The sequence below is a fragment of the Mercenaria mercenaria genome, chromosome 13 (assembly GCF_021730395.1).
Source record: "Mercenaria mercenaria strain notata chromosome 13, MADL_Memer_1, whole genome shotgun sequence".
In the NCBI taxonomy this organism is placed as follows: Eukaryota; Metazoa; Mollusca; class Bivalvia; order Venerida; family Veneridae; genus Mercenaria; species Mercenaria mercenaria.
This window is the reverse complement of record NC_069373.1, coordinates 39,354,023-39,377,634: the sequence shown is the minus strand read 5'-3', so window position 1 is coordinate 39,377,634 and position 23,612 is coordinate 39,354,023. Positions and strand designations below refer to the sequence as shown.

General features: G+C 35.6%; 1 protein-coding gene across 4 annotated transcripts in view; it reads left to right on the top strand.

Annotated features, from left to right (window-relative positions):
- LOC123528701 (uncharacterized) overlaps positions 1 to 23,612 on the top strand; it is a 39,960-nt gene that overhangs the window by 5,621 nt on the left and 10,727 nt on the right. For all 4 annotated transcript variants that reach the window (XM_045308641.2, XM_045308640.2, XM_053521601.1 and 1 more), the window contains 5 exons: positions 8,332 to 8,507; positions 9,930 to 10,082; positions 10,474 to 10,688; positions 22,297 to 22,406; positions 23,024 to 23,142. In XM_045308641.2, the coding sequence (XP_045164576.2) occupies positions 8,332 to 8,507; positions 9,930 to 10,082; positions 10,474 to 10,688; positions 22,297 to 22,406; positions 23,024 to 23,142 (773 nt within the window). The remainder of the gene's footprint in view (positions 1 to 8,331; positions 8,508 to 9,929; positions 10,083 to 10,473; positions 10,689 to 22,296; positions 22,407 to 23,023; positions 23,143 to 23,612) is intronic.

Here is a 23,612-nt window from a genome sequence, read left to right as displayed (position 1 = left end):
ATCTTTTGACCCATAGATCTATTCACAGTCATAATTGTAACAAATCTGGAAACACATGGACTTTGACAGAATTTTTCTTATATTCCTTTCTGCAAAGGAATTACCTCCATTATAATATACTATGAAGATGCCTAAAAATATATTGTTGAACAGGAAGACCAATTTACTAATATTGTACCATTTCATTGTTGCGTGTATATTTCTAGGTTCAGGCAATTAAATGCCTAAGCAGTTTTGTTAAGGATAAATTTGAGATGTGACTGATGACCAGTTTCAAGAGTATTGCTAGTGCCAAGTACTTGAGTTTGTATATTTACTTCATTTTGAAGTAGTTTGATTAAATATCATGATTTGTGTCTTGTTAGCCAGTACATATAAAGTTAGTCAATGTAATGAATACATTGTAATAGAACCCCTTGCTGGGCAGATGTATTGTAATTGACACTTCCACCCTTGGGTATTTGGCTGACACTTGATAGGGTTCATGCTGTTGCATTCATTAGAAAAGAAAAGTACTGTCATTAATACTTACAGTAAAGTAGTCAGTACAAACTATGCTCCATAATTATAACTGAAAAGCGTTTTAAAATTAATGTGTGCGAAAACAAGCGAGAGTGGTATATTGGTGGTCAGTCTATCAATCTTTTGCAAAACATTTGTGGCACAAAAGAAATTCTGTGGTTTTGAAGGGTTTCCAGTGATTTGTTTTATATTAGATTTATATGTAAGCTAAAATAACTCTGTTCTGTTTGGGCAACCAGGGAAGGAAAACCAAATTTAAAAATACTTCCAGTGAAAATCTAATCAGTGAACATGGTCAGTTGCTAAACTACCTATAAAGTGTCCTTGGACTGGAAAAAAATGAGTATCACAGCTAAGAAAGTTTGTAGCACAGTTTTTTAATGGATCGCATTGAAACTTCATACACAGGATCGCCATAAAATGAAGATGTCACAGTGTCACATATTTTTAAGGGTTGTTGAGGCATATCTGAGTTATGGGCCCTTTGGACAGTATTTAGTCTAAATATCCTTTATCCTCTGGAGTGCGGCATTATGGGGATACTTTTCACTTTCAGTGAGAGCTCTAGTTTCTTGCACATGATGTATCATGATAAGATCAGTAAAGAAGTCGTCAAAGGATAATACTTTCTCTTAAAAATACCACCTCCCATAAATAAACAGTGAATCTGGAGATGCATGTTCTGCCTCTAGCATGCAGCATACAGTGTGTCTAGTTACATAAAGAATTTCTACAGCTGGCAGTAATAATGCCAGACAGACAATGTACTCTTCTTTTACTGTGAAATCTTTGTTATTTGCGAGGTAATTATTTTGTTGATTTCAAAGTGAAACCAGTCTCTTAGTCGGGCTATCAACTGTGTAATCTTCACACAGTTTAAGTATTCTTGATTTTAATTTTCAGCTCGACTTTTTGAAGAATAAGTACATGTAGAGCTATTGCATTCGCCTCGGTGTTGGCGTCACCATCGCCGTTGGTTAAAATGTTTGATAAAGTCAAATATCTCTGTTACTATCTATTAAGCTGTTTACTTGAAACTTAAAAAACTTATTTACTATCAAAGTCTACACTACGAGAAACAATTCCTATAAGTCTGTTCGAATTTTGACAGAGTTATGCCTCTTTTTAACTTGGGATTTTTTTATTAAAGTTTTTTATAAAGTCAAATATCTCTGTTTAACTGTCAAAGCTTTTGACTTGAAACTTAAAATAGTTATTTACTATCAAAGTCTACACCAGCAGAAACAATCCCCATATGATTTGAATTTTGACAGAGTTATGCCCCTTTGAATTTTTTGGTTGAAGTTTTATAAAGTTTTTACTAGCAGAGCTCTAATTCAGAGTCAAGCACTGAGAAAAGTCAAGCTTGCTGTCTTACGGACAGCTCTTGTTTCAGATTTTTTAGCTTGGCAATATTCAGTCCCCACTCTTCAATATCTATCATATGCTTCGAGAAGAAAACAAGGGGCACAATTACACAAAATTTGAACAGCTGCTACAGGAGTTATCTTCATGAACAAACTAAGGGAAGCCTACCAAGCCCTAGCAAAATAAATTTGATAAATCTCCCATTGTTTTCCACATATACTTGTTCAGCAAGGAAAAGACTTTTTAGCTGAAACCAGAATATTTTATCATGGCCAAGATCCATGTTTCTCGTTAATGTGCAGAGCCCAGTTTAATTTAAATATACAAAGTATTTGTCTCAAAGTCAGTCGACTTGGGATATTTCACATAACATTTTTTGAGCCATTACACAAAAAGCAAATGATCTTAATATAAAATGTTATCAGTATGGTGTATTTAAACTGAAAATACAAAAATAGAAAAATCTATTTGGAATCTCTGAGGTATAGTACTAGTATACAACCCGACTTAGCTGTCTTACTTGGCATGTTTATTTTGTTTTGAAACCTTTCAGAAGCATAAATTTAAAAGATTACAAAAAATAGAGAATAGTCTTGTTTTTGTTTAATTTGCATTTTTCTATGTTAAATATATACTTGTCACTTTAAGGTAACATTTAGAGTGGTTGCATTAGATTATATTAACAAATAAGTTACTTCATTTGTAAGACATCCACATAAAGCATTCTGTAAGGAGGATTTTAAAACTTATAATGCGTGACTAAGTTCCTTACATGCAAGTAACATCATTGTTGTCACGTCTTGAGTATTTATTTCTATTTCCTTCTGTAAAGTTACATTTTAAATAACAGTTATAATTAACACTTAAAAGGTTCAGATAGCTGACTAGTTAACCACACATTTTATAGAATGAAAATTAAGTTCTCTTTGATCTACAAAACACTACATTTTTGAAATATATAGCTATTGAATTTGTAATATTTATGTTAGGTTTGTTATGTAAGAAATAATTTAAAATAATCTTAAAAATTACAGATATAATCATTCCATGCATTCACTAAGATTTTTAATGAATTGTTAAGGCCGTCCAACATTACTGATTGCTATGCTGATGTACCCCTTCCACCAAACTTTTCAAAATGCAAATTTCATATAATTTAAATAAACACAGCTATTAAGGTAATTATGTTAGAAACATGGCAACTGTTTTTCTAGTTACTAATCTACAAGCAAAGTATGAATTTTATTAATGGATATTCAGAAATCAGGATTGTAATATTATAATGGAAGTTGTAAATTAGGGTGAGAAATGCTGTATTACCTGGTACTCTTAAGAGAATGTTTTGGAAAAAATCCAGTAATTATAATGGAGTAAGTCAAATTACCTGTGTTGAGTCATAAAAAAAAACTGCTACCAGGTGGAAACTACTCTATGTCAGTCATAAAGAGTCATTAAATTTGTCAGAATAGGGTTAAACAGAGTAATTTTGAAAGCAGACTAACCTGACACCAAGCAATCGCTTGCCAAGTAATATATTTAGCCAAAAATGACCTTTAACATTGTGAAGGGTTTAGCCAAAATGGCCTTGAGCATCCCCTGTCATTGTTGAGAAAGTTTAGCCAACCGTCACCTTTATGGCCCTTTACTGGCTTAAGCCAAAAGTGGCTTTAACATGTCGTTATTCAGAAGGTGTAACCAAAAGTGGCCTGTGGTACCTTTGGTCCCTGGCTGTTTACCTTACAGTTCCTGTGTTTGGATTGCTTGAGAACCTTGATAGCTCAAGCATTTTAGTGTTCATTTGAATGAGTATTTTACTTCAGTTAAAATTTGTCAATTTCAATAAATTTAATTAACTGATTATGATTATGCTGTGCATTATCTATACTAGGGCACACCTGTGTTTGTTATTTATCACCTTGATAATAAAACAAATTTGTCTTAATCATCATATAGCATATTCATTTACCACAAGGTTCAAACTATTTCTTTTACTAAAATACTTAAATATTGTTTACTGCTTGACTGAATAAAATTAGATTAGTAATAGATACCTCTTGCTTGCATGCATGGTTATGCATATTCTAAGTAATGTCTACCTTTAATAAAGAAATAATTTTGAATCTAATTTGTACTTCCTGTAATGGGTGATAAGCGATTAAAAAAACAACGAACAATGTCAAATTTGGTTAATGTTGACAAAATTTTGCAAGATTCTATATCACATGTAGCAAGTTTTCATTTATTTTACTGTGCAAGTCATGTGCATTGGTCAAAAGGAAATGACTCGATCATTATGTGACAGATTGTTGATTTTTGTCAGACTGGAAAGCGAAACCTAATTTTGTAATGCCTTCACCTCTGTTAGGATCAAAAAGTTGTAATCAAATGCTTATTTAAGAAAACCAACTGAATAAGCTTAAATATCGAAACTCAATGCTTTTCACATAATTATATTTTTATAAGTATTTTAAAATCCTTTATATCTAAACTGTAAGCAGGTATGGCAGGTAATACATTTGGAACTTCAAACTGGCAGCTGGTCTAAAACATTTTTATGAGTGGAAGCTAGGTGAAAAAAAAAAAATCTTTAAAAATAAAACTTTCATTTGTAGACATACTAAGACTGTCTTTAATAGAGAAGCACATGATTGACATTATTTAGGTACAGAAAGAAGAAATTAATATATAATAATTTAATACTTGATGTCTGTAATATTTTAGGGACTGGATTAAATTTTGTCTGCAGACATCTGATGGTCAGAATTTGCCTGTTTAAACTTTTCGTTTTTGGAAAAGGATATTTTAGGCTTCGAAAATTATTTTGAAAAGAAAAACAGAATTTGAATATCTAGAAGTTGAGTACTGTCAGTGCAATCATAAGTGCACACCATAAATCAAGCTTATGAAATGATGTAGAGGATTAAATTAGACAGAAATAAAGTTTATATTCAAGGTTTACAAGCCTGTATAGAATCCCTGTAATTTAAATTGTCTAGTGCAGATTTTGTATATGTTAACCAGGGTACATAGAGGTTAATTGAATTAATCAAAATGCCAGGAGTACTGTGACCAGAATAGGTTCATCTAATTTATCATCTGTCTTCTAAATCAGATTGTAGATGCTAATTTGTCAAATGGTCACTGTGAACTTTAGCCTTTTGTGTTTGCCTAGGCCTTGTTGTAATAGTTTGGAGGAAAATGTGACCTTTTAAAACAAGCTTGAATAAAAAATATTCCCAATCAGTTCTGCACTACCAATATCTTGAAGTCCCATAAAGCTTCAAATTTAGAAGTTGTCAAAATAGAGAGTATGCATAATTACATATTTTATAAAGGGAGGTAATGAAAAAACAATGGATTCAGTAATACTTCCTACTAACTGAATTGTGAATATTCAAACTTTGGCAGGTATATGAGAAAACAATTATCGAAAGTACAATTTAACTAAAAATGGATATAATTTATATTCATAACAAAAACTATGGCAGCCACATTGTAAACGCAGCCATTATGAGCTTTTAAACATATTTAATATGTTATAATGGAAAATCCTTTCTTTACATTTATAAATTCAGATCTTAAAAATCTTCAGATGTTCTGCCATATCTACTGTGGTTAAAATAACAGCAGTTGATTTTGATGTACCTGATATGAATTATTTTTCCAGTATCTTTTCGTTTCTATCTCTTCACTTCATTACATGTATGTGTTACTTGTAGATTATCATTGCCTGTGACTGGTTATCTATTTCATGATTATCTTTATCAACTTATCATGTACACAGTCAGCACTTTACCAACTTACAGACTGGAAACTTGTTTAACTGCTTCACTGGTCCAGAACATGGGCTTTTATGAGGAGTTTTATTAAATTTCTGTCAGAAATAATTGCTATACAATCTCTTGGTTTGGAAATATAGAAACATTAATTCAGATGGCTGGTAAGATATGAGTTCAGTATGTCTCACAGACCGTTGCTTACCTCAGTGATTTTTTTGGCCCTTTTGGGAAAAGGTCCGGTACCGGATTAATTGGGAAAAATAGCGGGTTTTTAACTCAGATTGGGAATTTTTATAGTTAATTAATAACATCATTTAGAATGCTTCTTCCTTTAATTCCATGTAAATATAATCAAACAGACTGTTTAGATGGTTAAACCATGGTGAATGTCAATGTAACTAAGTTTTCCTTCTGCAGTCATCAAAATGCAAACGTAATTTGGTCATTTGGGGAATTTTTGGATGATAATTGGGTAAAAAGATTGCATTTTTCAATTGGGAAAAGGTACCTTAACTTCCCTTTAAATGCATACAAGAACGCCCTTGTTAACCCCAGAGCAAGGAAATCATTAGACTAGCTCCTAGACTATGATATATCTTTTTTACATTTTTATGATTGAATGTAGTGAACAGAGCCAGTCTATATCCTATGTCCAGTATCATAATCATGCCTCTGTGAAAATATTCTAAAATAGACTGGCTTTTGTCTCTATGAAACGGAATTAGACAAAAAATGTAGAAATATTTTATTATCAGTCTAGTGGCTATTCTACGAAATCATAGATTAAACCATTTCATTTATTATGTCAGATAACAGAATTTCAAAAAGGAATTTCAGAGACTGGTAGCTAATGTAATAAATATTATTCACAAATGGGAAGTAAAGGTCAGTCTTGTTTAAGGCATGTTGGTACCCAATCTGACTAAAGTACTTGATCTTCTAAACGAAGATCTGAGAACGACCCATTCACATTCGTCTTCTGTATATTTTGGATTTCCATTATTGCTATTTTTATGTTATCCAATCAGACGACTTGTTCGATTGTCAAAGAGTAAGAAAAATATGCAGTTATTCCAGGACTCGAACCCGGGACCCCTCGCTTACAAAGCAAGTGGCCTACCGACTGAGCTAACCGGCTATCTGATACATTACGACATAAGAATTGTAAATATCAAAAGTCAATGCTACAGGTAGATTTGCAAGATGTTGTAAGATAGGCTCTGATGGGCTAGTGAAAGGGCCGTCAGAACGAGGCAATGAATAGGTCGTTTTCAGATCCTGTGCGTAGCGTAATAGGAGATGTACTTTAGTCAGATTGGTTGGTACCTTGATGGCAAGCATCTTTTAAATTGCTTTTTGAGAAAAAGAAATGGTGTAACTTGAATGGTAAAACTTGTTCTTCCATTAGTATGTCAGATGTTTGGTCTTCCATTTCAGGCTTGAATAACAATGTTTTTAATAGCTTGACAGTGCCTCTAAAAAAGAACAATATGCAATTAATGGTGTTGCTTTAAAAAACAATTCTCATTTTAGCCATACATTGATTGGAAAACGACTTTGTCTAGATTTTTAACAGTTCAATGGTAAAATTGGGACAAATGAAAGTAATGGGACAAAAAGAAGTCATAAGGGATTGTTTAATTTCAGTATGGCAGATGGCACATATATGATTTTGACATATGGAAGATGGATAGGGTATTATAGAGTAGTTAGAGCTGATTATAAAAATTGATTTTTATGTGTACCTAATTTCAGAGTTCTTTGTTTTCATGGTTGCCTGCCAGACTGCCTAAATTGTTAAATAGGACTATTAGATTGTTTGCATTTGTATATGCAAAACATGTCTTGTGGTCCACCACAAAGGTTATTACTGAACTTATTATTAGTGTTTGTCTGAATTCTGTGCAAGTAGTACAAACAACCGCTAATGATTGACTCTGGTAGATAACCTTACAAGTAGATTGCCTAGGTTGACTTGGTGCAGAGTGTGTTTCGGTGAGGGAGGTGGTGTGTTTGATCCCTCAGCTGAGTCATACCATGAAGATGTGAAAATGGTACCAGTACCACGCTTGCTTGGTGCTCCACATTAAAAAGGAAACTGGCCTCTTCTCTCATGCCCAGATAGTGATGGATTCCATCACCTTTAGAATAAACTACTAAAGCAAGGTTACAAGTCCTGTATGGATAAGCCTTTCATTGCTTCTGTTATGCACAATAAAGACATCAAACAAAACAGAAAATAAATCTTTGTAAGTGTTTCACCACAAACCAAAAGGTTTCTTGTTTCCTCTGACTGAACATTTTAAGTGGAATCAAGTTTGAAACTTGACCCTTGGCCTGATAGATAGTGATAAATGGTAGTACTGGGCTTATCAGCTCAACATATTGACTGGAAAATCCAGTGATAAATAATAATCTTGCAGTTACAGGCCACACTATTTCAACTGATTGATGTTTTTTCCCATGGAACTTCTACATTTCACCCTATAAAAGTTTGGTTCACATACCCAGTAACCTTTTTCATCAAGATAAGAACAGAACTGCTTATTTGTTTGTAGTTTAATTAAAGAAATTTTCAAAAATTTAGATATATAAACTCAGGACCTTTATGTTATATATGAATTATCAAAAGTCAATTGATTTTAAATTTCTGTCATTTTAGATTGCCAATACACATGTCATCACAAATGTTTGCCACTGATCCAGTTAGAGTGCAAGAACGTGTCACAGGACCAGGATGACGAGGGCGCAGTCCTTCTTGGCAACACAACATTATCAGATCTCAGTAATACAAATATTTCCTCACAATCAACAGAACTCTCATCAGAACCCGCTTCAGTAAGTATTTCCTGAAGTTGAAGATTTTTGTGTTAAAATGTTGGCTTCTCAGTATGAAAGTTATGGTTTCAAACCCATAGGGGTCACAATTGCCCATCTTATGAAACACACCAGCACTGGCTTTTCCCAGAATACCGAGCTAGGAGTGACTGAAGTAAGGTTAAAGCTTTCTTCACAATCAAATTAAGGTAATTTAATAAAAACAAAAAGGAGACAAAACTCATAATTATGTAACTGACCACAAGGTTTAATCAATGCACTGTAAGAGGCCACATTTTCCAGCTTGTCTTCCTGAAACTATGTCAGAATGTCAATGAAATTGAGGTAGAGTTTGAAACTAGGTCATTTTTGAGATAAAAAAAACTGATTGGGTCTCATCATGGAAAAACATTGTAAACATTATAGAATCAACATTTTCTACCTGTTTTCAAGGATACTTGGTCAGAATGTTTGCCTTTATAAAAAATCTATTTGGTTCATTAGGGGTCAAGAACAATGTTAGAAGTAAAATCATAGAAAAACCTTGTTAACTCTACAGAGACCACATATTTTACTTGATCTTCATGGAACTGTCAGAATATTTGCCTCAGTGAAATCTAGATCAAGTTTGAAACTGGGTCATCTGAGGCCAAATATTAGATTATAAGGTCAAATCATAGAAAAACTATATATATACACTAGATGTCGCATTTTCTACCTTATCTTCATGAAACCTTAGAGACTGTTTGCCTTTATTTAAAATCTAAGTGATGTATGAAACTGGGTCATCATGGGTCAAAAAGTAGGTCACTGTGTCAAATTGTAGGCAGACATTGTTAACATCAGCCATATCTTGTATTTGATCTTCATGAAATTTTGTCAGAATGTTTAGCTCAGTTCACTAGGTCATTAGGTCAACTCAAAGAAAAACCTAATTAATACACTAGAGGTCATAGGGAGAAGAATGGGAAGAGCTAGGTCAGGTGAGCTATACACAACCTTTATGAACCTCGTGTAAAATAGTCTCAAAACAAATTTGCAAGAAATAAGCATAAATATCTTAGACAGAGCTAGGATTCATACCTGCAATGACATGCCAAAACAGCCTGACAGCAATCAGCTAGAGCACTCTACCATTTTTATCACAAGCTGAAACCCTAATTGCAATGTTTTCTGATTATTGTTTTCATTGTATTACATTGATGCCTATCTCTTTATTATTTAAGAAGGTGAACAATTTTATACTGTAGCAGCTAGATAATTTTATCACCTCATGATTGTCTAGAAATAACCAAGAAACCGAAAAATTTACATTTAGTAGCCACCATTCTGTTAAAAAATGCTTAATATGTTATTTTAGAAATATGAAGTAAGACACATTTAAAAACAGTTCAGATATTGATGTGTAGGATTTGTCTATAAATTGTTACTAATTTTTTCCAGGAAAAAGATGAGACAGATTCAGGATATCGGTCCGGTACAATACCGGACGAGAAGTTACCTCCCAAACCTAGCGATGCCACGCTGAATCGGGAGGAACTCAAAAAGAAAATTGCAGAATTCAACAAATGTGTCCCCGGCGCAAATTTCGCTTTGGTAGGCATCTATGAAAAGTCATTCTATAATATCAGTCAGTGTTATAAAGTATTTTTGAGGACTGATGCTTAAATTAACTTATAAATAATTTAGGATGTACTTATGACATTTTAACTGCAAAATAAAATATTCTTACACCTTCAGATTTGTTATTTAGTTTTTTCTATTTTAAATTTAGAAAATACTCCCTTTTGCTAGTATTTGCAAAAATTAAAATGATAAGATTTATGAAATGTTTAAGTTATGTTTATTTTTAAAAATACCTGCAGTCTTTATCATTCTCATAGAATTAGTTTGAATGATACTGGTTTATGATTTATGATCATTATGAAGGTATGCCCCCTTCAAAGCAGGAAATGATAAAGAAAATAAAGTTGTTTTCATATTTCAGCGAGAAGAGGAGGACCCCGAAAATAAAGACACGCAATCATTCCAGGGTTTTATCAAGGTGACGTTGAATTTGGTTCGACCAATCAGTATGTCTCTAGGTGCTCGACCGCCGTCAATATACGAGGTGCTTACACAGGAACATATCGTGGAGCAAAACACACAAAATATCTCATTTTACATGCCACGTGATACGATACGATCAATACATGCTCACAGGTAATGTATACTGTCCCTACTGTTGCTTTCTATGAAATACAGACAGCCTGTATGTTGTTTCAGGCAGTATACATAGTTTATGTTTACTGTCTCACATAAAGAGACACATCAAACTTTTTATCATGAAGTAACAATTAAGTACATTGTTGTAAAATTGTTGTAACACGACTATGAAAATGTTGAAAAATGGCACTAACTCCAACACTACTGTGGTTTCCTTATTCAGCTAAACAAGCAGGGTTTTGATCTGAAATAATAGGATTAACTTTAAACATCCCTCTTCATCAAATGGATCACCTTCTACCTGATCATTTCACTCCATTAATGCAAAAATTTACCAAATGCTGATAATTAGAGGTTTTTGTTCCTTTATGCATTAACCCCTTGATTTGTATTTTATTTGTAATCATTATATTCTCTAAAACCAGTTCCTATGTGCAAATTCATTTATGTTCAAATTAATTCTAAAGATATTACTACATAAAATGTTTAAGCTAAAAACAATGTTTTTCTCTGTAATGATATTATTAATAATAATGAATTAAAAGACGTAATAGTAATGACATTATTCAGGGATGTGTCTAACTTGCACAAGCCCATTTTTATGCCCCCGAAGGGAGGCATATAGTTTTTGAACCGTCTGTCATTCTGTCAGTCTGTCCGCAATTTTCGTGTCCGGTCCATATCTTTGTCATCGATGGATGCATTTTCAAATAACTTGGCATGAATGTGTACCACAGTAAGACGACGTGTCGCGCGCAAGACCCAGGTCCGTAGCTCAAAGGTCAAGGTCACACTTAGACGTTAAAGGTCATTTTTCATGATAGTGCATTCGTGTCCGGTCCATATCTTTGTCATCCATGGATGGATTTTCAAATAACTTGGCATGAATGTGTACCACAGTAAGACGATGTGTCGCGCACAAGACCCAGGACCGTAGCTCAAAGGTCAAGGTCACACTTAGACGTTAAAGGTCATTTTTCATGATAGTGCATTCGTGTCCGGTCCATATCTTTGTCATCCATGGATGGATTTTCAAATAACTTGGCATAAATGTGTACCACAGTAAGACGACATGTCGCGCGCAAGACCCAGGTCCGTAGCTCAAAGGTCAAGGTCACACTTAGACGTTAAAGGTCATATTTCATGATAGTGCATTGATGGGCGTGTCCGGTCCATATCTTTGTCATTCATGCATGGATTTTAAAATTATTGGGCATGAATGTGTACCACAGTAAGACGACGTGTCGCACGCAAGACCCAGGTCCGTAGGTCAAAGGTCCTAAACTCTAACATCGGCCATAACTATTCATTCAAAGTGCCATCGGGGGCATGTGTCATCCTATGGAGACAGCTCTTGTTTCCTATGTTATATAAAAATGATCTACTCAAATACAACATTTATAGATATTACAGACATGTTTAGAAAAATATAAACTGCAGACATACTATGTTAGACAGGTGAAATGTTCCTACCTAACCTTCATAAATATATCAGAAAATGAAAATTGCTTTCTGTGAAAAAAGTGTGACAGGGCATTAATTTTAGTCCTTAAATAACTAACTGCTATCTTGTTACAGAATTTTAAGTACTTGTGTTAGTTACTGTACAATTTATATGCTAATGAAGTTAGAAATGAAACACAGTTTATGAGGCAGAACTTGCGTAATATTTTGATTTTCAGATAATATTACCTGACATGTAATAAAAGGAATGTTAAATATTTGCTCATATTTATTCCTTAGCAACATCTTTCTAATGTTTTCACCTAAAACTATACAGGGTTGATAATTTAGAATTCATTGTCAGTTGTCAGAATTGTTCCTGTTATTTGTCATGAACTGTGGTATAAATCTTCACCAAACTTCATAGTTTCCTTAATAAATCTTACACGAATGCCATCCGTCTCATGATAGTAGGAAATTTTAATGCCTTTGCAGTTTCATTTCAAACCACCAGTTCAAATATGATGAAAGTTTTACCAGTCTGTGACAAAATTCAAACTACAATTTGCCATTAAACATACTAAAAGCGTTTTATATAACCGTGTTATCCTCTGCCTCCTTTACTTGAGGAAGTTATTGTGTAGTATAGGGACATAATTTTTTATGCCCCCGGCATCTACTGATGCGGAAGGCATATAGTGATCGTCCTTTCCGTCCGTTCATATGTCCGTCCGTAGGAGGTTAGCCAAATGGGACCATTTCATCTAGCATCAATACCCCTTTCTGGAATGACTTGATACTAATGCTGATGTAACCTGTGACCATTCCTCATCTTCAGACATCACCTGACCTCAGTTTGACCTTGACCTTGACCTCATATTGGACTTAGGTTGCTTTATATGGGCCATCTCTTGGTTAACCAAATGGGACCGTTTCGTCTAGCATCAATACCGCTTACAAGAATGAATTGATACTAATACAGATGTAACCTGTGACCATTCCTCATCTTCAAACATCACCTGACCTCAGTTTGACCTTGACCTTGTTTTGGACTTAGGTTGCTTTGTATCGACAAGGATACCACCGTGGGCATCAAGCATTTAATGAACGCAGTTCCTTGTTTATTTATACAAGGTATCTTGACTTGGCTTTACATTATGGAATACTTGTAGTAAAAGAATTGAAAACATTTTGTAATCTAACTTTAATAACCTTTAGTCTGCCTTTGCAACCAGTGCTAAACCAAGGTCAGCCTGCATGGATGTCTTGGTCTGCACTGTTCGCCAGTCAGTAAATTTGCAGTGAACACCCCTTTTAATAATAAATGGTACTGCTCAAATTGAATGATAGACCTGTGCATTTTAGAAATTTAGCAGGGTAAAGGTTAAACAGTATTCAGTTACTTTATATAAACCCCATGTGGTAAAAGAAATTTCATTCAATTTCTCTAATTAACAGAAAGTGTAAGATTTGTTACACAAAAACAATGGTTTTGATTTACATTGTTACAGGCATGTTAGTGCACATGTGGCCATAATGAGAAAGATAAAAATCTTGAACTTGCAGAAAATTGTGTGTGGCCTAGTTTGGATAGAAAGTAATTACAAAGAAGTGTTTAGTTGTGTAATTAAGTGGAAAAAAGGGATTTAAATTTATGTGAAGAATTTTAACAACAGGAGATCTTATTTGAGATAGGGAATGAGTCCCTCCATGAGTAATGTTTGTACAGCATTAATTAAATTAATGAAATGTGAAATTATACAGGCCCAACTACAAGTATTTCATTTGTGTAACTTCATATAGGCAGTTTCGATACTTCATATTACACATTTTTTAATAGTAATGAAATATGTTGTTGTTTAAAGATTTAAGATGTTGCTGTAGAGATCAAATATCATATAAAGAGAATGTCTTCTAGTTCAGTGTACCTCTTCCATTCATTTTTTGTTGTTTCCATATTTTCTTTCAAATTTAGATGTTTTTAAAAATGACTCAAAGTGGGACTTTCCTTAAAGGCGTCTTATTTCAAAATTTAGTTTTAAGCTAAACGTTACAGTCTATGTAGTTGATGGATGATTTATTTCTAACTGAAATAGGAAGAGAATATATTGCAGACACACTCCTTTGTGAAAGAGGAACAAAGATTGTACAGGTCGCTGTCCTAGATTATCTGGATAGATTGGGGTAACATTGAAAGATGAGCAAACAACAAAATATAAGATACTGATTGATTCATAGATAGGAGGTATAATATATGCTCACCTGTATGATCTAGTTTGGAGAAAAAACTGTGTCTTTTATGAGATATGAAAGAATAAAATTTATGTTCCGATTCAGCTGTTAACTTTATAGCTTACTTGATAGAAACTTAAAATAGTTTAATGCAAAATGAAACCCCCATAGAATACTTAAATTTAAATATGAGTAAGAGAACCATTAACTTTAGTAAATTTCTAAAGTTTGATTCAAAATCTACAAAAAGTAACACCTAAAGCCAGACTGTGTGAGCAAAGTGGCAGCGGAATTGTTTGTTTGACAAGGTGGTGGTATTAATTGTTTTTCAGATCAAAACTTTGACTTGAACTGACAGAAAAACATTTCAAAGTCTTTGAATATATTTTGCAAATAATATATAAAAGGTAAACAGTTTAATTTGCTATCATATCCATTTATCTGCTACAATGTATTAAAGTTTTTTTATCAGAGGTGTTTTAAATGTTTTGCATTGCTCTATTTCTTGAAACTAGTCCAAATTATCAAGATAAAGGATTTTCATTCAGAATTCTCCAGTCCGTTTTGGCATAGTTAATCCATTCCATTTTCATTAAAAGAGAAAAAAACAGTGTTTAGGGTGAAATGATTAAGATATAACTTCATTCATTCTTGTGATTTATTTGCTGATTATATTTACCTTTCCAGAATTATACAACAACGGATTGAATCTTTTATATCTGATAATTTACCCCAATCCCAGATCAGACAGAATATTTTTAACCCTGGGGGTCTCTCTGCTGTTTAGAATCAGATAAGTTTAGAATTTCTGCCAAGAATGTCACACAAAAAAACAACACATTTTCCTGAAAAAAAAAAAAAGTTATAGTTATATTGGTTATAGATATTTAATTACAAGGCAGAGGAGTCTGAAGCACTCATGAAGGCCGTCTCAATGGTTGAAGACTCAGCAGAAGAAAGCTCCTCAGCCATCGTTCTCACAGATGCACTGTCTGTCATGGAAGCTCTGATCAACAATAAAGCTCCGCAACTAGCCAGGAGAATGCAGAGCCTGAGTATAACCTGCAAAGTAGCACTTCAATGGATTCCATCCTATTGTGGACTTGCAGGCAATGAAGAGGCAGACAAACTGGCTAAGCTAGGAGCTCAGTCAGAACAACCAACAGAACCTGTGAGTTACAAGGAGAAAGTCACCATCATCAAGGCACCAATGAGACCAAGGATGGAGGAAGATGCTTTTCATCTCCTTGATCGGTCTGAACAAGTGATGATGGTCAGGCTCTGCTCAGGGCACAAAGCTCAATGCTCACATGTACAAGAAAGACAGACTGGCATCATCGCCAACTTGTCCATGTGGTGAAGAAGATCAGACTGCGGAGCATATACTTCAGAGATGTAAAAGGCATGACCAGGAGCAAGCTGCGACTTGGCTGATAGATACCTCAGTCCACCAGAAACTGTATGGAGGCATTGAGGATCTGCGGCAAACCACAAGTTTCATTAAGGCTACTGGTCTGACAGTATAGTCGCGAACGACAAGAAGAAGAAGAAGATATTTAGAGAGATGTCATCCATATTTAAATCAACCCAATCCAATAAGTCATTACATGTACAGCAATAGATAGGGATCAAGATCTCATGAATTCGGTCACCAGAGAATATCCTCTGTAACAAATAACCAGAGACGTTATGTCTACAGTGATTCTTCTCCACCACTGATTCATGTTGAGAAGCTGACAGATACTTGTGGAGAACCAGGGAGTCCTTGAGTTTGAATCCAGATTTAGTGACAACTGTAACATTCTGGTAAACAAAAATACTTCTGAAAAAATGGTGTAGTTCTCATACCTAACAAACACACTACAATAAAACAATTTGGATTCACAAGTTTTTGCTACCATTGCTTGATATAGCACAAAAATGATATGGTAAAGCCTAATTAATTAATACTTGCTATATTTACATACAAGTTTCTTTGATGTAGCGAATCTGTCTGACTCCTGATGAATGTTGCCAAGACAAGCAATGTTCATGTTGCATACTGTTGCAAGACAAGTATTCCAGAAACAACAATGTTTATTTTCTTAACAGTGCTGAGGCTTCTGCTTGTTCTAATGGTTTTATGTTGTAAGACTCTGAAATTGTGAAATGTTTGGAAAATAATCTGTTAGAACAGAAAAGTTGGTTTCCTTTCATTGATACAGCAGTATGATTAATTCTTTTTCCAAATTTAGATTCATCATTACCGTGAGAGGGTTTGGTAGTCACCCAGTGGGGCTCAAACCTCTGGTTTGGCAAATGGAAACCAAAACCTCTAGACCATCACTTCCCTTGTAAAGCAGTTAGGTGCGCTTTAAGCCAAAATGTTATTTTGGAGAACAACTCAGTACTGGCTTTGGAATCCAGTAACACAAACTGACTACTGTTCCTAAACTAAAAATCAAATACTGCAGTAAACAGCTTTCTTAATACAAACCTAAAGGTCATGGTTAGGAGTCTATTTTCTCTATGATGATACAGAAACATTTCTTCTTTCCTTGTGCAAAATCAGTTTGCAAATCATAGCTCATAGGTTTGCCCTTAGCTATGTACTTCCAGTCACTTGAACCTTAAACACTGTCAGTTCCAAACCCTTCTTGGGATGTAGAATTCTTTCATGTCAGAAAACTATCCAGCTGGCTTGTGTGGTGGTGATGTGTCCAGCTGGCTTGTGTGGTGGTGATGTGTCCAGCTGGCTTGTGTTGTGGTGATGTGTCCAGCTGGCATGTGTGGTGGCGATGTGTCCAGCTGGCATGTGCGGTGGCGATGTGTCCAGCTGGCATGTGCGGTGGCGATGTGTCCAGCTGGCTTGTGTGGTGGCGCTGTGTCCAGCTGGCATGTGCGGTGGCGATGTGTCCAGCTGGCATGTGCGGTGGCGATGTGTCCAGCTTGCATGTGCGGTGGCGATGTGTCCAGCTGGCATGTGCGGTGGCGATGTGTCCAGCTGGCTTGTGTGATGGTAATGTGTCCGGGTGATGTGTCCGGCTGGCATGTGCGGTGGTGATGTGTCCAGCTGGCATGTGCGGTGGTGATGTGTCCAGCTGGCATGTGCGGTGGCGATGTGTCCAGCTGGCATGTGCGGTGGCGATGTATCCAGCTGGCTTGTGCGGTGGCGATGTGTCCAGCTGGCTTGTGCGGTGGCGATGTGTCCAGCTGGCTTGTGCGGTGGCGATGTGTCCAGCTGGCTTGTGCGGTGGCGATGTGTCCAGCTGGCTTGTGCGATGGCGATTTGTCCAGCTTGCATGTGCGCTGGCATGTGCGGTGGTGATGTGTCCAGCTGGCTTGTGCGATGGTGATGTGTCCAGCTGGCTTGTGCGATGGTGATGTGTCCAGCTGGCTTGTGCGGTGGTGATGTGTCCAGCTGGCATGTGCGGTGGTGATGTGTCCAGCTGGCATGTGCGGTGGCGATGTGTCCAGCTGGCATGTGCGGTGGCGATGTGTCCAGCTGGCATGTGCGGTGGCGATGTGTCCAGCTGGCTTGTGCGGTGGCGATGTGTCCAGCTGGCTTGTGCGGTGGCGATGTGTCCAGCTGGCTTGTGCGATGGCGATTTGTCCAGCTTGCATGTGCGCTGGCATGTGCGGTGGTGATGTGTCCAGCTGGCTTGTGCGATGGTGATGTGTCCAGCTGGCTTGTGCGATGGTGATGTGTCCAGCTGGCTTGTGCGGTGGTGATGTGTCCAGCTGGCATGTGCTGTGGTGATTTGTCCAGCTGGCATGTGCGGTGGTGATGTGTCCAGCTGGCTTGTGTGGTGGTGATGTGTCAAGCTGGCTTGTGTGGTGGTGATGTGTCAAGCTGGCATGTGCGGTGGTGATGTGTCCAGCTGGCTTGTGCAGTGGTGATGTGTCCAGCTGACATGTGTGGTTGTGATGTGTCCAGCTGGCATGTGTGGTGGTGATGTGTCCAGCTGGCTTGTGCGATGGTAATGTGTCCAGCTGGCTTGTGTGATTGTGATGTGTCCAGCTGGCTTGTGCGGTGGTGATGTGTCCAGCTGGCTTGTGCGGTGGTGATGTGTCCAGCTGGCTTGTGCGGTGGTGATGTGTCCAGCTGGCATGTGTGGTGGTGATTTGTCCAGCTGGCATGTGTGGCATGGCGGAGGTTGTATCAGAGTGTCTTGAATTTAGCTAACAAAGTTACTCAAAACAAAGGTGGAGTAAGACATGCAGTTTGTCAATTTAGAGGTGGAGCTAGGAGGAATGTTTTAGGGCAGATGTTGGAAACCTTTGGCACAGATAGACACTTCATGCCAACAAAAGTATTTAGGTAGTGTGTTTTGCTGTGGCAAGATTGATGTGTTTGTGCAGGCTTTTAGTGGAGATAAATTGTTGTAGCAACAAGCTGTGCAGAGAATGCAAAATATGCACAATAGCATGTTATTAATTATTTTACATAATTTTTCATACAAGGGCTTGTTTTATATATAAATGTAGTGAATTTCTGTAGAAGTTGGGCAGGAGAGATGAAGTATTTGGCCTATTTCAGTTCAAACCATTAATAAAAAACATCATTGAAATTATTTTGTCTTATTTTAAAAATAAAACAGAATGAGAGAGTAGTAGAATACATTTTGCAAATGCTTCAGTCATAATTATGTTCTCAGCTTCTGCCAAGGTGAAAGATTGAAAATCAACTCAAAAGGTCCCAGAAAACAAAAAATAGTTACACTGTGAAAAAGTATGACAAGACCAGAAAACAAAATTCTTTTATTATTTCTTTTTAATTTCTCCGTAGCTGTTGCCCCTAGTAGGAGATTTTCCAGAAAATACACTTGGTTCACATCATTGCTATGAACTAACTGGCACATGGAATATTCCAGATGCTGTATGCTGAAGATACTGAGAAGAAAATGAAGGGTACAAGCTGTGTTGATGAAAAATTGTTTGATATATATGTCAGATGATGAAAACAAATATATGTGCATATTTTCATAAATTTATAGTACACCAGTATACAAGATGTCAGTAACTTTACAATATTGAAGTATACAAGATGTGTGTGAGTTCCAATATTTAACCATTTGCTTTATATTCAAATCTTTTCACAGTTGTCCACATGCAAGTTCTGATTACTTGTGATTACATAGAAATAATAGGTTGGGTGGGGGTGGAGGGGGGAGGAATTTCTGAATTCTCAGTAGCTAAAATCTTTCGGCGCTGCTTTGTACCAGGACACTAAATTTTAAGGTCATGTCTAAGTGATGTCCATGTGCACTTACAAGATCACTGAGTGAGAGTTCACTGATTGTGTTAAATTTTGGTTTACCTCATGGCTTATACTGTAAAATCATTTAATTTCTTGTGCATGAAATTTCATGAGGCGATAAAATCATGAATTTCAGCCTTTAACAATAAAATATATGAAAACTTTATTTGTTTGTTTGGATTTAATTTAAAATTGCTGATAGATGCAATCATGAAATCCACAAGAATTATTCTTTCATGGATATAACTGACTTCACAGTAATTCATTGTGTTTTGCTTGAAGCCTGTTTCTATAGTATCTGTACCTAACATATAAAAAACCCAGAAATACAGAAGGGAAAATTGTAAGAGCAGCTGAATCTAGGAATATGTTGTTCCTACTGCATGCCTTACCGGTAACCTTGATGAGTTAAATTTCTATCCCACAATTCATGAGCAGTTCCTTGTTTTTTGCTTTCTGTTACTTCAATTATATTTGCACAATTTACCTGCAGAAAGTCTCATAATTTCATAAACATATGTTTTGCTAGTAATAGAAGTAAAATAAAAAACAAAAGAAAAGAAAACACTGTCATTAATAAATGCACAAAAATGCAAAATTTATTTCATAGCAAAATTTGATAGAAGGTGAAGTAACAAGCTGTAATTTGCTCCAAAAAGTAATCTCAATTTATTATTATGACAAAACAATTGTAACAGTCATAAATGCTTTAATTATATGGCAGCTGCTGGTGTAAGTTATTGTTTTATTATGCATTTCCTGTACTCATTTTTCACAACATCTAAATACTTATTCATAACTGTACCACCATTTTACAGAAAGGCATGTTCTGTTTTATTAGCCAAATTTTACAAAATGGTAGCATTTTGGAGGTATGTCATTTGACATTTCAAATGAATTAAGTTAAATGACAATACAATGTAGTTATCCTTCTTGGTAACTGTCAGCACAGCAAATACAGATTTGGTTCTGAGGTCGCCTCAAAACTCTGACATCTGACAGCTGGATTTTGAAATTTTCCAGTGACATAGTTCAGTTCTGAAACTAGTCTCCAGTCAAGGTTTTAAAACCAGAATAAAAGTCTTGCAATATTAACAAAATATTTTCAGTTTAATCTTTGTTTTTATACTTATTTGATGTTGCTCTAAAGTTGGACCTTATCATTGGAAATATCCTCTCTTATATGAAAAGATGAGCCTTGATGTAATAGTAAAAACGTAATGGTAAGGTGTGTCCCTGCCACAGTTTATGGTGCTTGAAGTGCTTACATGCTGCCAACTGATCCTACCTCTAGCTGATCATATCTGGGAGATTTCAGGGAGATACTAACCTAAGTTTTTTTTATTCATTCATTAATTTGTTATTGCCTGGGAGATGAGGCTTCTAAGAGATGATCTGTAGTAGCTTTTGTTTGTAACATTGCACATTATCAAATATCTTGTTGGCAGTACAAGGATTCATTATAAAACTTAGTATTAGTGGCAAGTCTTTGAATGCAGCCTTTCCATTGGTCAATTTCAATACTGTGATCAAAATCGATCAATCAGACGCTGGAGTTTAGAGACTGAAAGACTGCAGCCTCAGACCAAGCTGTTCCTTGAAATTTTGAAAGGATGTGGCAGCCCACCAGTATGTTTTCTTTCTTAGACCTGTCTCAACTGTGTATAATCTGAAATTAGGTATACATTTAGGTTTTGTGTCCTGATTAGCCTAGCAAAGGTTGGAGACAGGTTGCCAGGAATTTGATGAGTTTATCAGGTCCAACATCCGTTACAAACAACTGGGGCATGTTACATCAGAAAGCATATCTAGATAATGTCACCTTAATCTTTCCTAGGTAATCTGTGAATCTTGGTTTTTGCCAAATCCTTTGATATCAGGTATTTCTTGTCATAGGTTTTATTTGTATAATTATACCTGTTAGCACAACTGTGATTTATGTATACAAACAAGTGGTACAGATATTTGTAGCTGTACTTAAAGCTTAGTCCAGGGACTAATCCAGGGGATGAAAGTGTGATTCCTGAATGTTCTTGCTGACAGCTAGGGCATAGTCAGTCTGTCTTGAGTCATTTTTCCTCCATCTCTGAATTCTGTTCAAACTGTATGACATTGACAACCATACTGTAAAAACTGTCAGGGTGGGGAACATACCGTAGATGTAAATTTTGTATAGAAACATTGTACAGAAGAGAAAACATCAGTGACTCATTACTCTGGAAAGCTTGTAGGGATTTGCCTGACATTTTATCATAAGCTATTAAACATTTACCTGAGATTTGGACAGACTGGAAACTAATTATGTAGATAACTGTTCAATTCCTGGCATTCCTGTCAAGGTAAAAAAACACAAAGAAACTGATGAAAATAATAATCCTGATCTTAATGAGGAAAGAAGTAAAAAACTTTCAAAATGAGGAAGAAATACTGCCAGTGAATTTCTGTGAAAGTTTGTGGGAATGTTGAGCATTGTAAAAAGTCATTAAATTTGTTGATCAGAAATTTCAGTTGTTTTTTCCCCAGAAATTAATTGTGAATGTAAGCTTATATCCAAGAAAGGACCTGTTACATACAGTTTGTAATTGGTAGATGTTGCTATGGTGCCATTTTTCAGCATTATTCAATTTATTTAACATCCTGTGTAGAGTTTCAGTGACTTACATGTGTTTATGATGTCAATATGCTTTGCAGTTCACAGACAACAAAAGAAGTGGTGACCCTGTTACTCAAGAAGTTTCATATATTGGACCATCCAAGAAAGTTTGCCTTGTACGAGCAGGAACTCAAAAATAATAAAATAGGTATGACAACATTGACAAGATAATGGTGTTGAATTGAGCAGTGGAGTAAGCAGTGATTGTTGTTATGTCACATAAGAATGCGGTTCATTCATGAGTTTTTGGTAAAGTGACGTCCTTCCCTTACCATCCCTACCCTAATTCTCGTATGAGACGGTCTGGATGGATCAGTAGGTTTGCCTAGCTACCCTGAGTAGAAAGGCTTGGTATAATTCTGTCTGTGGCACCTATGTCTTTCTCTTTACCATTTAAAATGGGAGTAATCACATAACCTTAAATGTTGGTAAACTTTTTGTCATTATAACCAAAATAAATTATAGTTATAGTCATAATAAAAAAAGATGAATTTTCTAATGTTTTCCATATAAGAGCTATATTTTAAAATCATAAAAAATAATGTGTAAACGTCATATATGTCAAATGTTTTTATGATACAATTTTTAAACATTTGTTAAATATACATGTAACATTACTGTTTAGCTTCTTAACAGGATGTATTTTGTAGCATGTTTTAACATTCTGATTTTTCAGTGGTGGTCTAGTTTGAGAGTTTATATGTAAATACCGGTGTCTCTTTTAATGTGACATTTGAAATGTTTTGTCATTTTCTCTGTAAACAGCACGATTACGAAGGGTTAAAGACGGAGAATACCCGCTGGCAATATGTCTGAGCTGGGATCTAGACAATGCTCACAACCACCGGCTGGTTCTGCAGGAAAATGAAACGGGAGAAATCGATGTAAGTATTTGACTTAGACTAGTGTGTAATAAGCCTTTCATTGTAATCATAAAGCATATATGACTTTGTCTCCTGTCACAGAAGCATATTGAAGCATTTTGCGCTCTGCTGTAAACCAATGCAAGGGCTTGCAGTGACATTTTATATAAGTATTAAACATGATAAGAAGATGTGTTTTTGCACTCACTTTTGTACTATCAAGGTCACAGGGACTGACACTAACACACAGGGCAAGGGTATTCCACTGTGACATCTTATCTTTGAGTTTATCTTATAGTATTGGTAGTATGCTTAAGATGCTTATTTGGTTGTGCACATTTATCTGTATCAGAAGTCTTTGGTGCTTAAAAAAGAGATGTAAACTAAGAAACTTGCTCATTAATTCAAGTCATGATGAAATGCACTATATCACACAGAAATGCACTCTAGTTTTCAATGCAAGTTAAAGCACGTAGCACTACTTGTCTCCA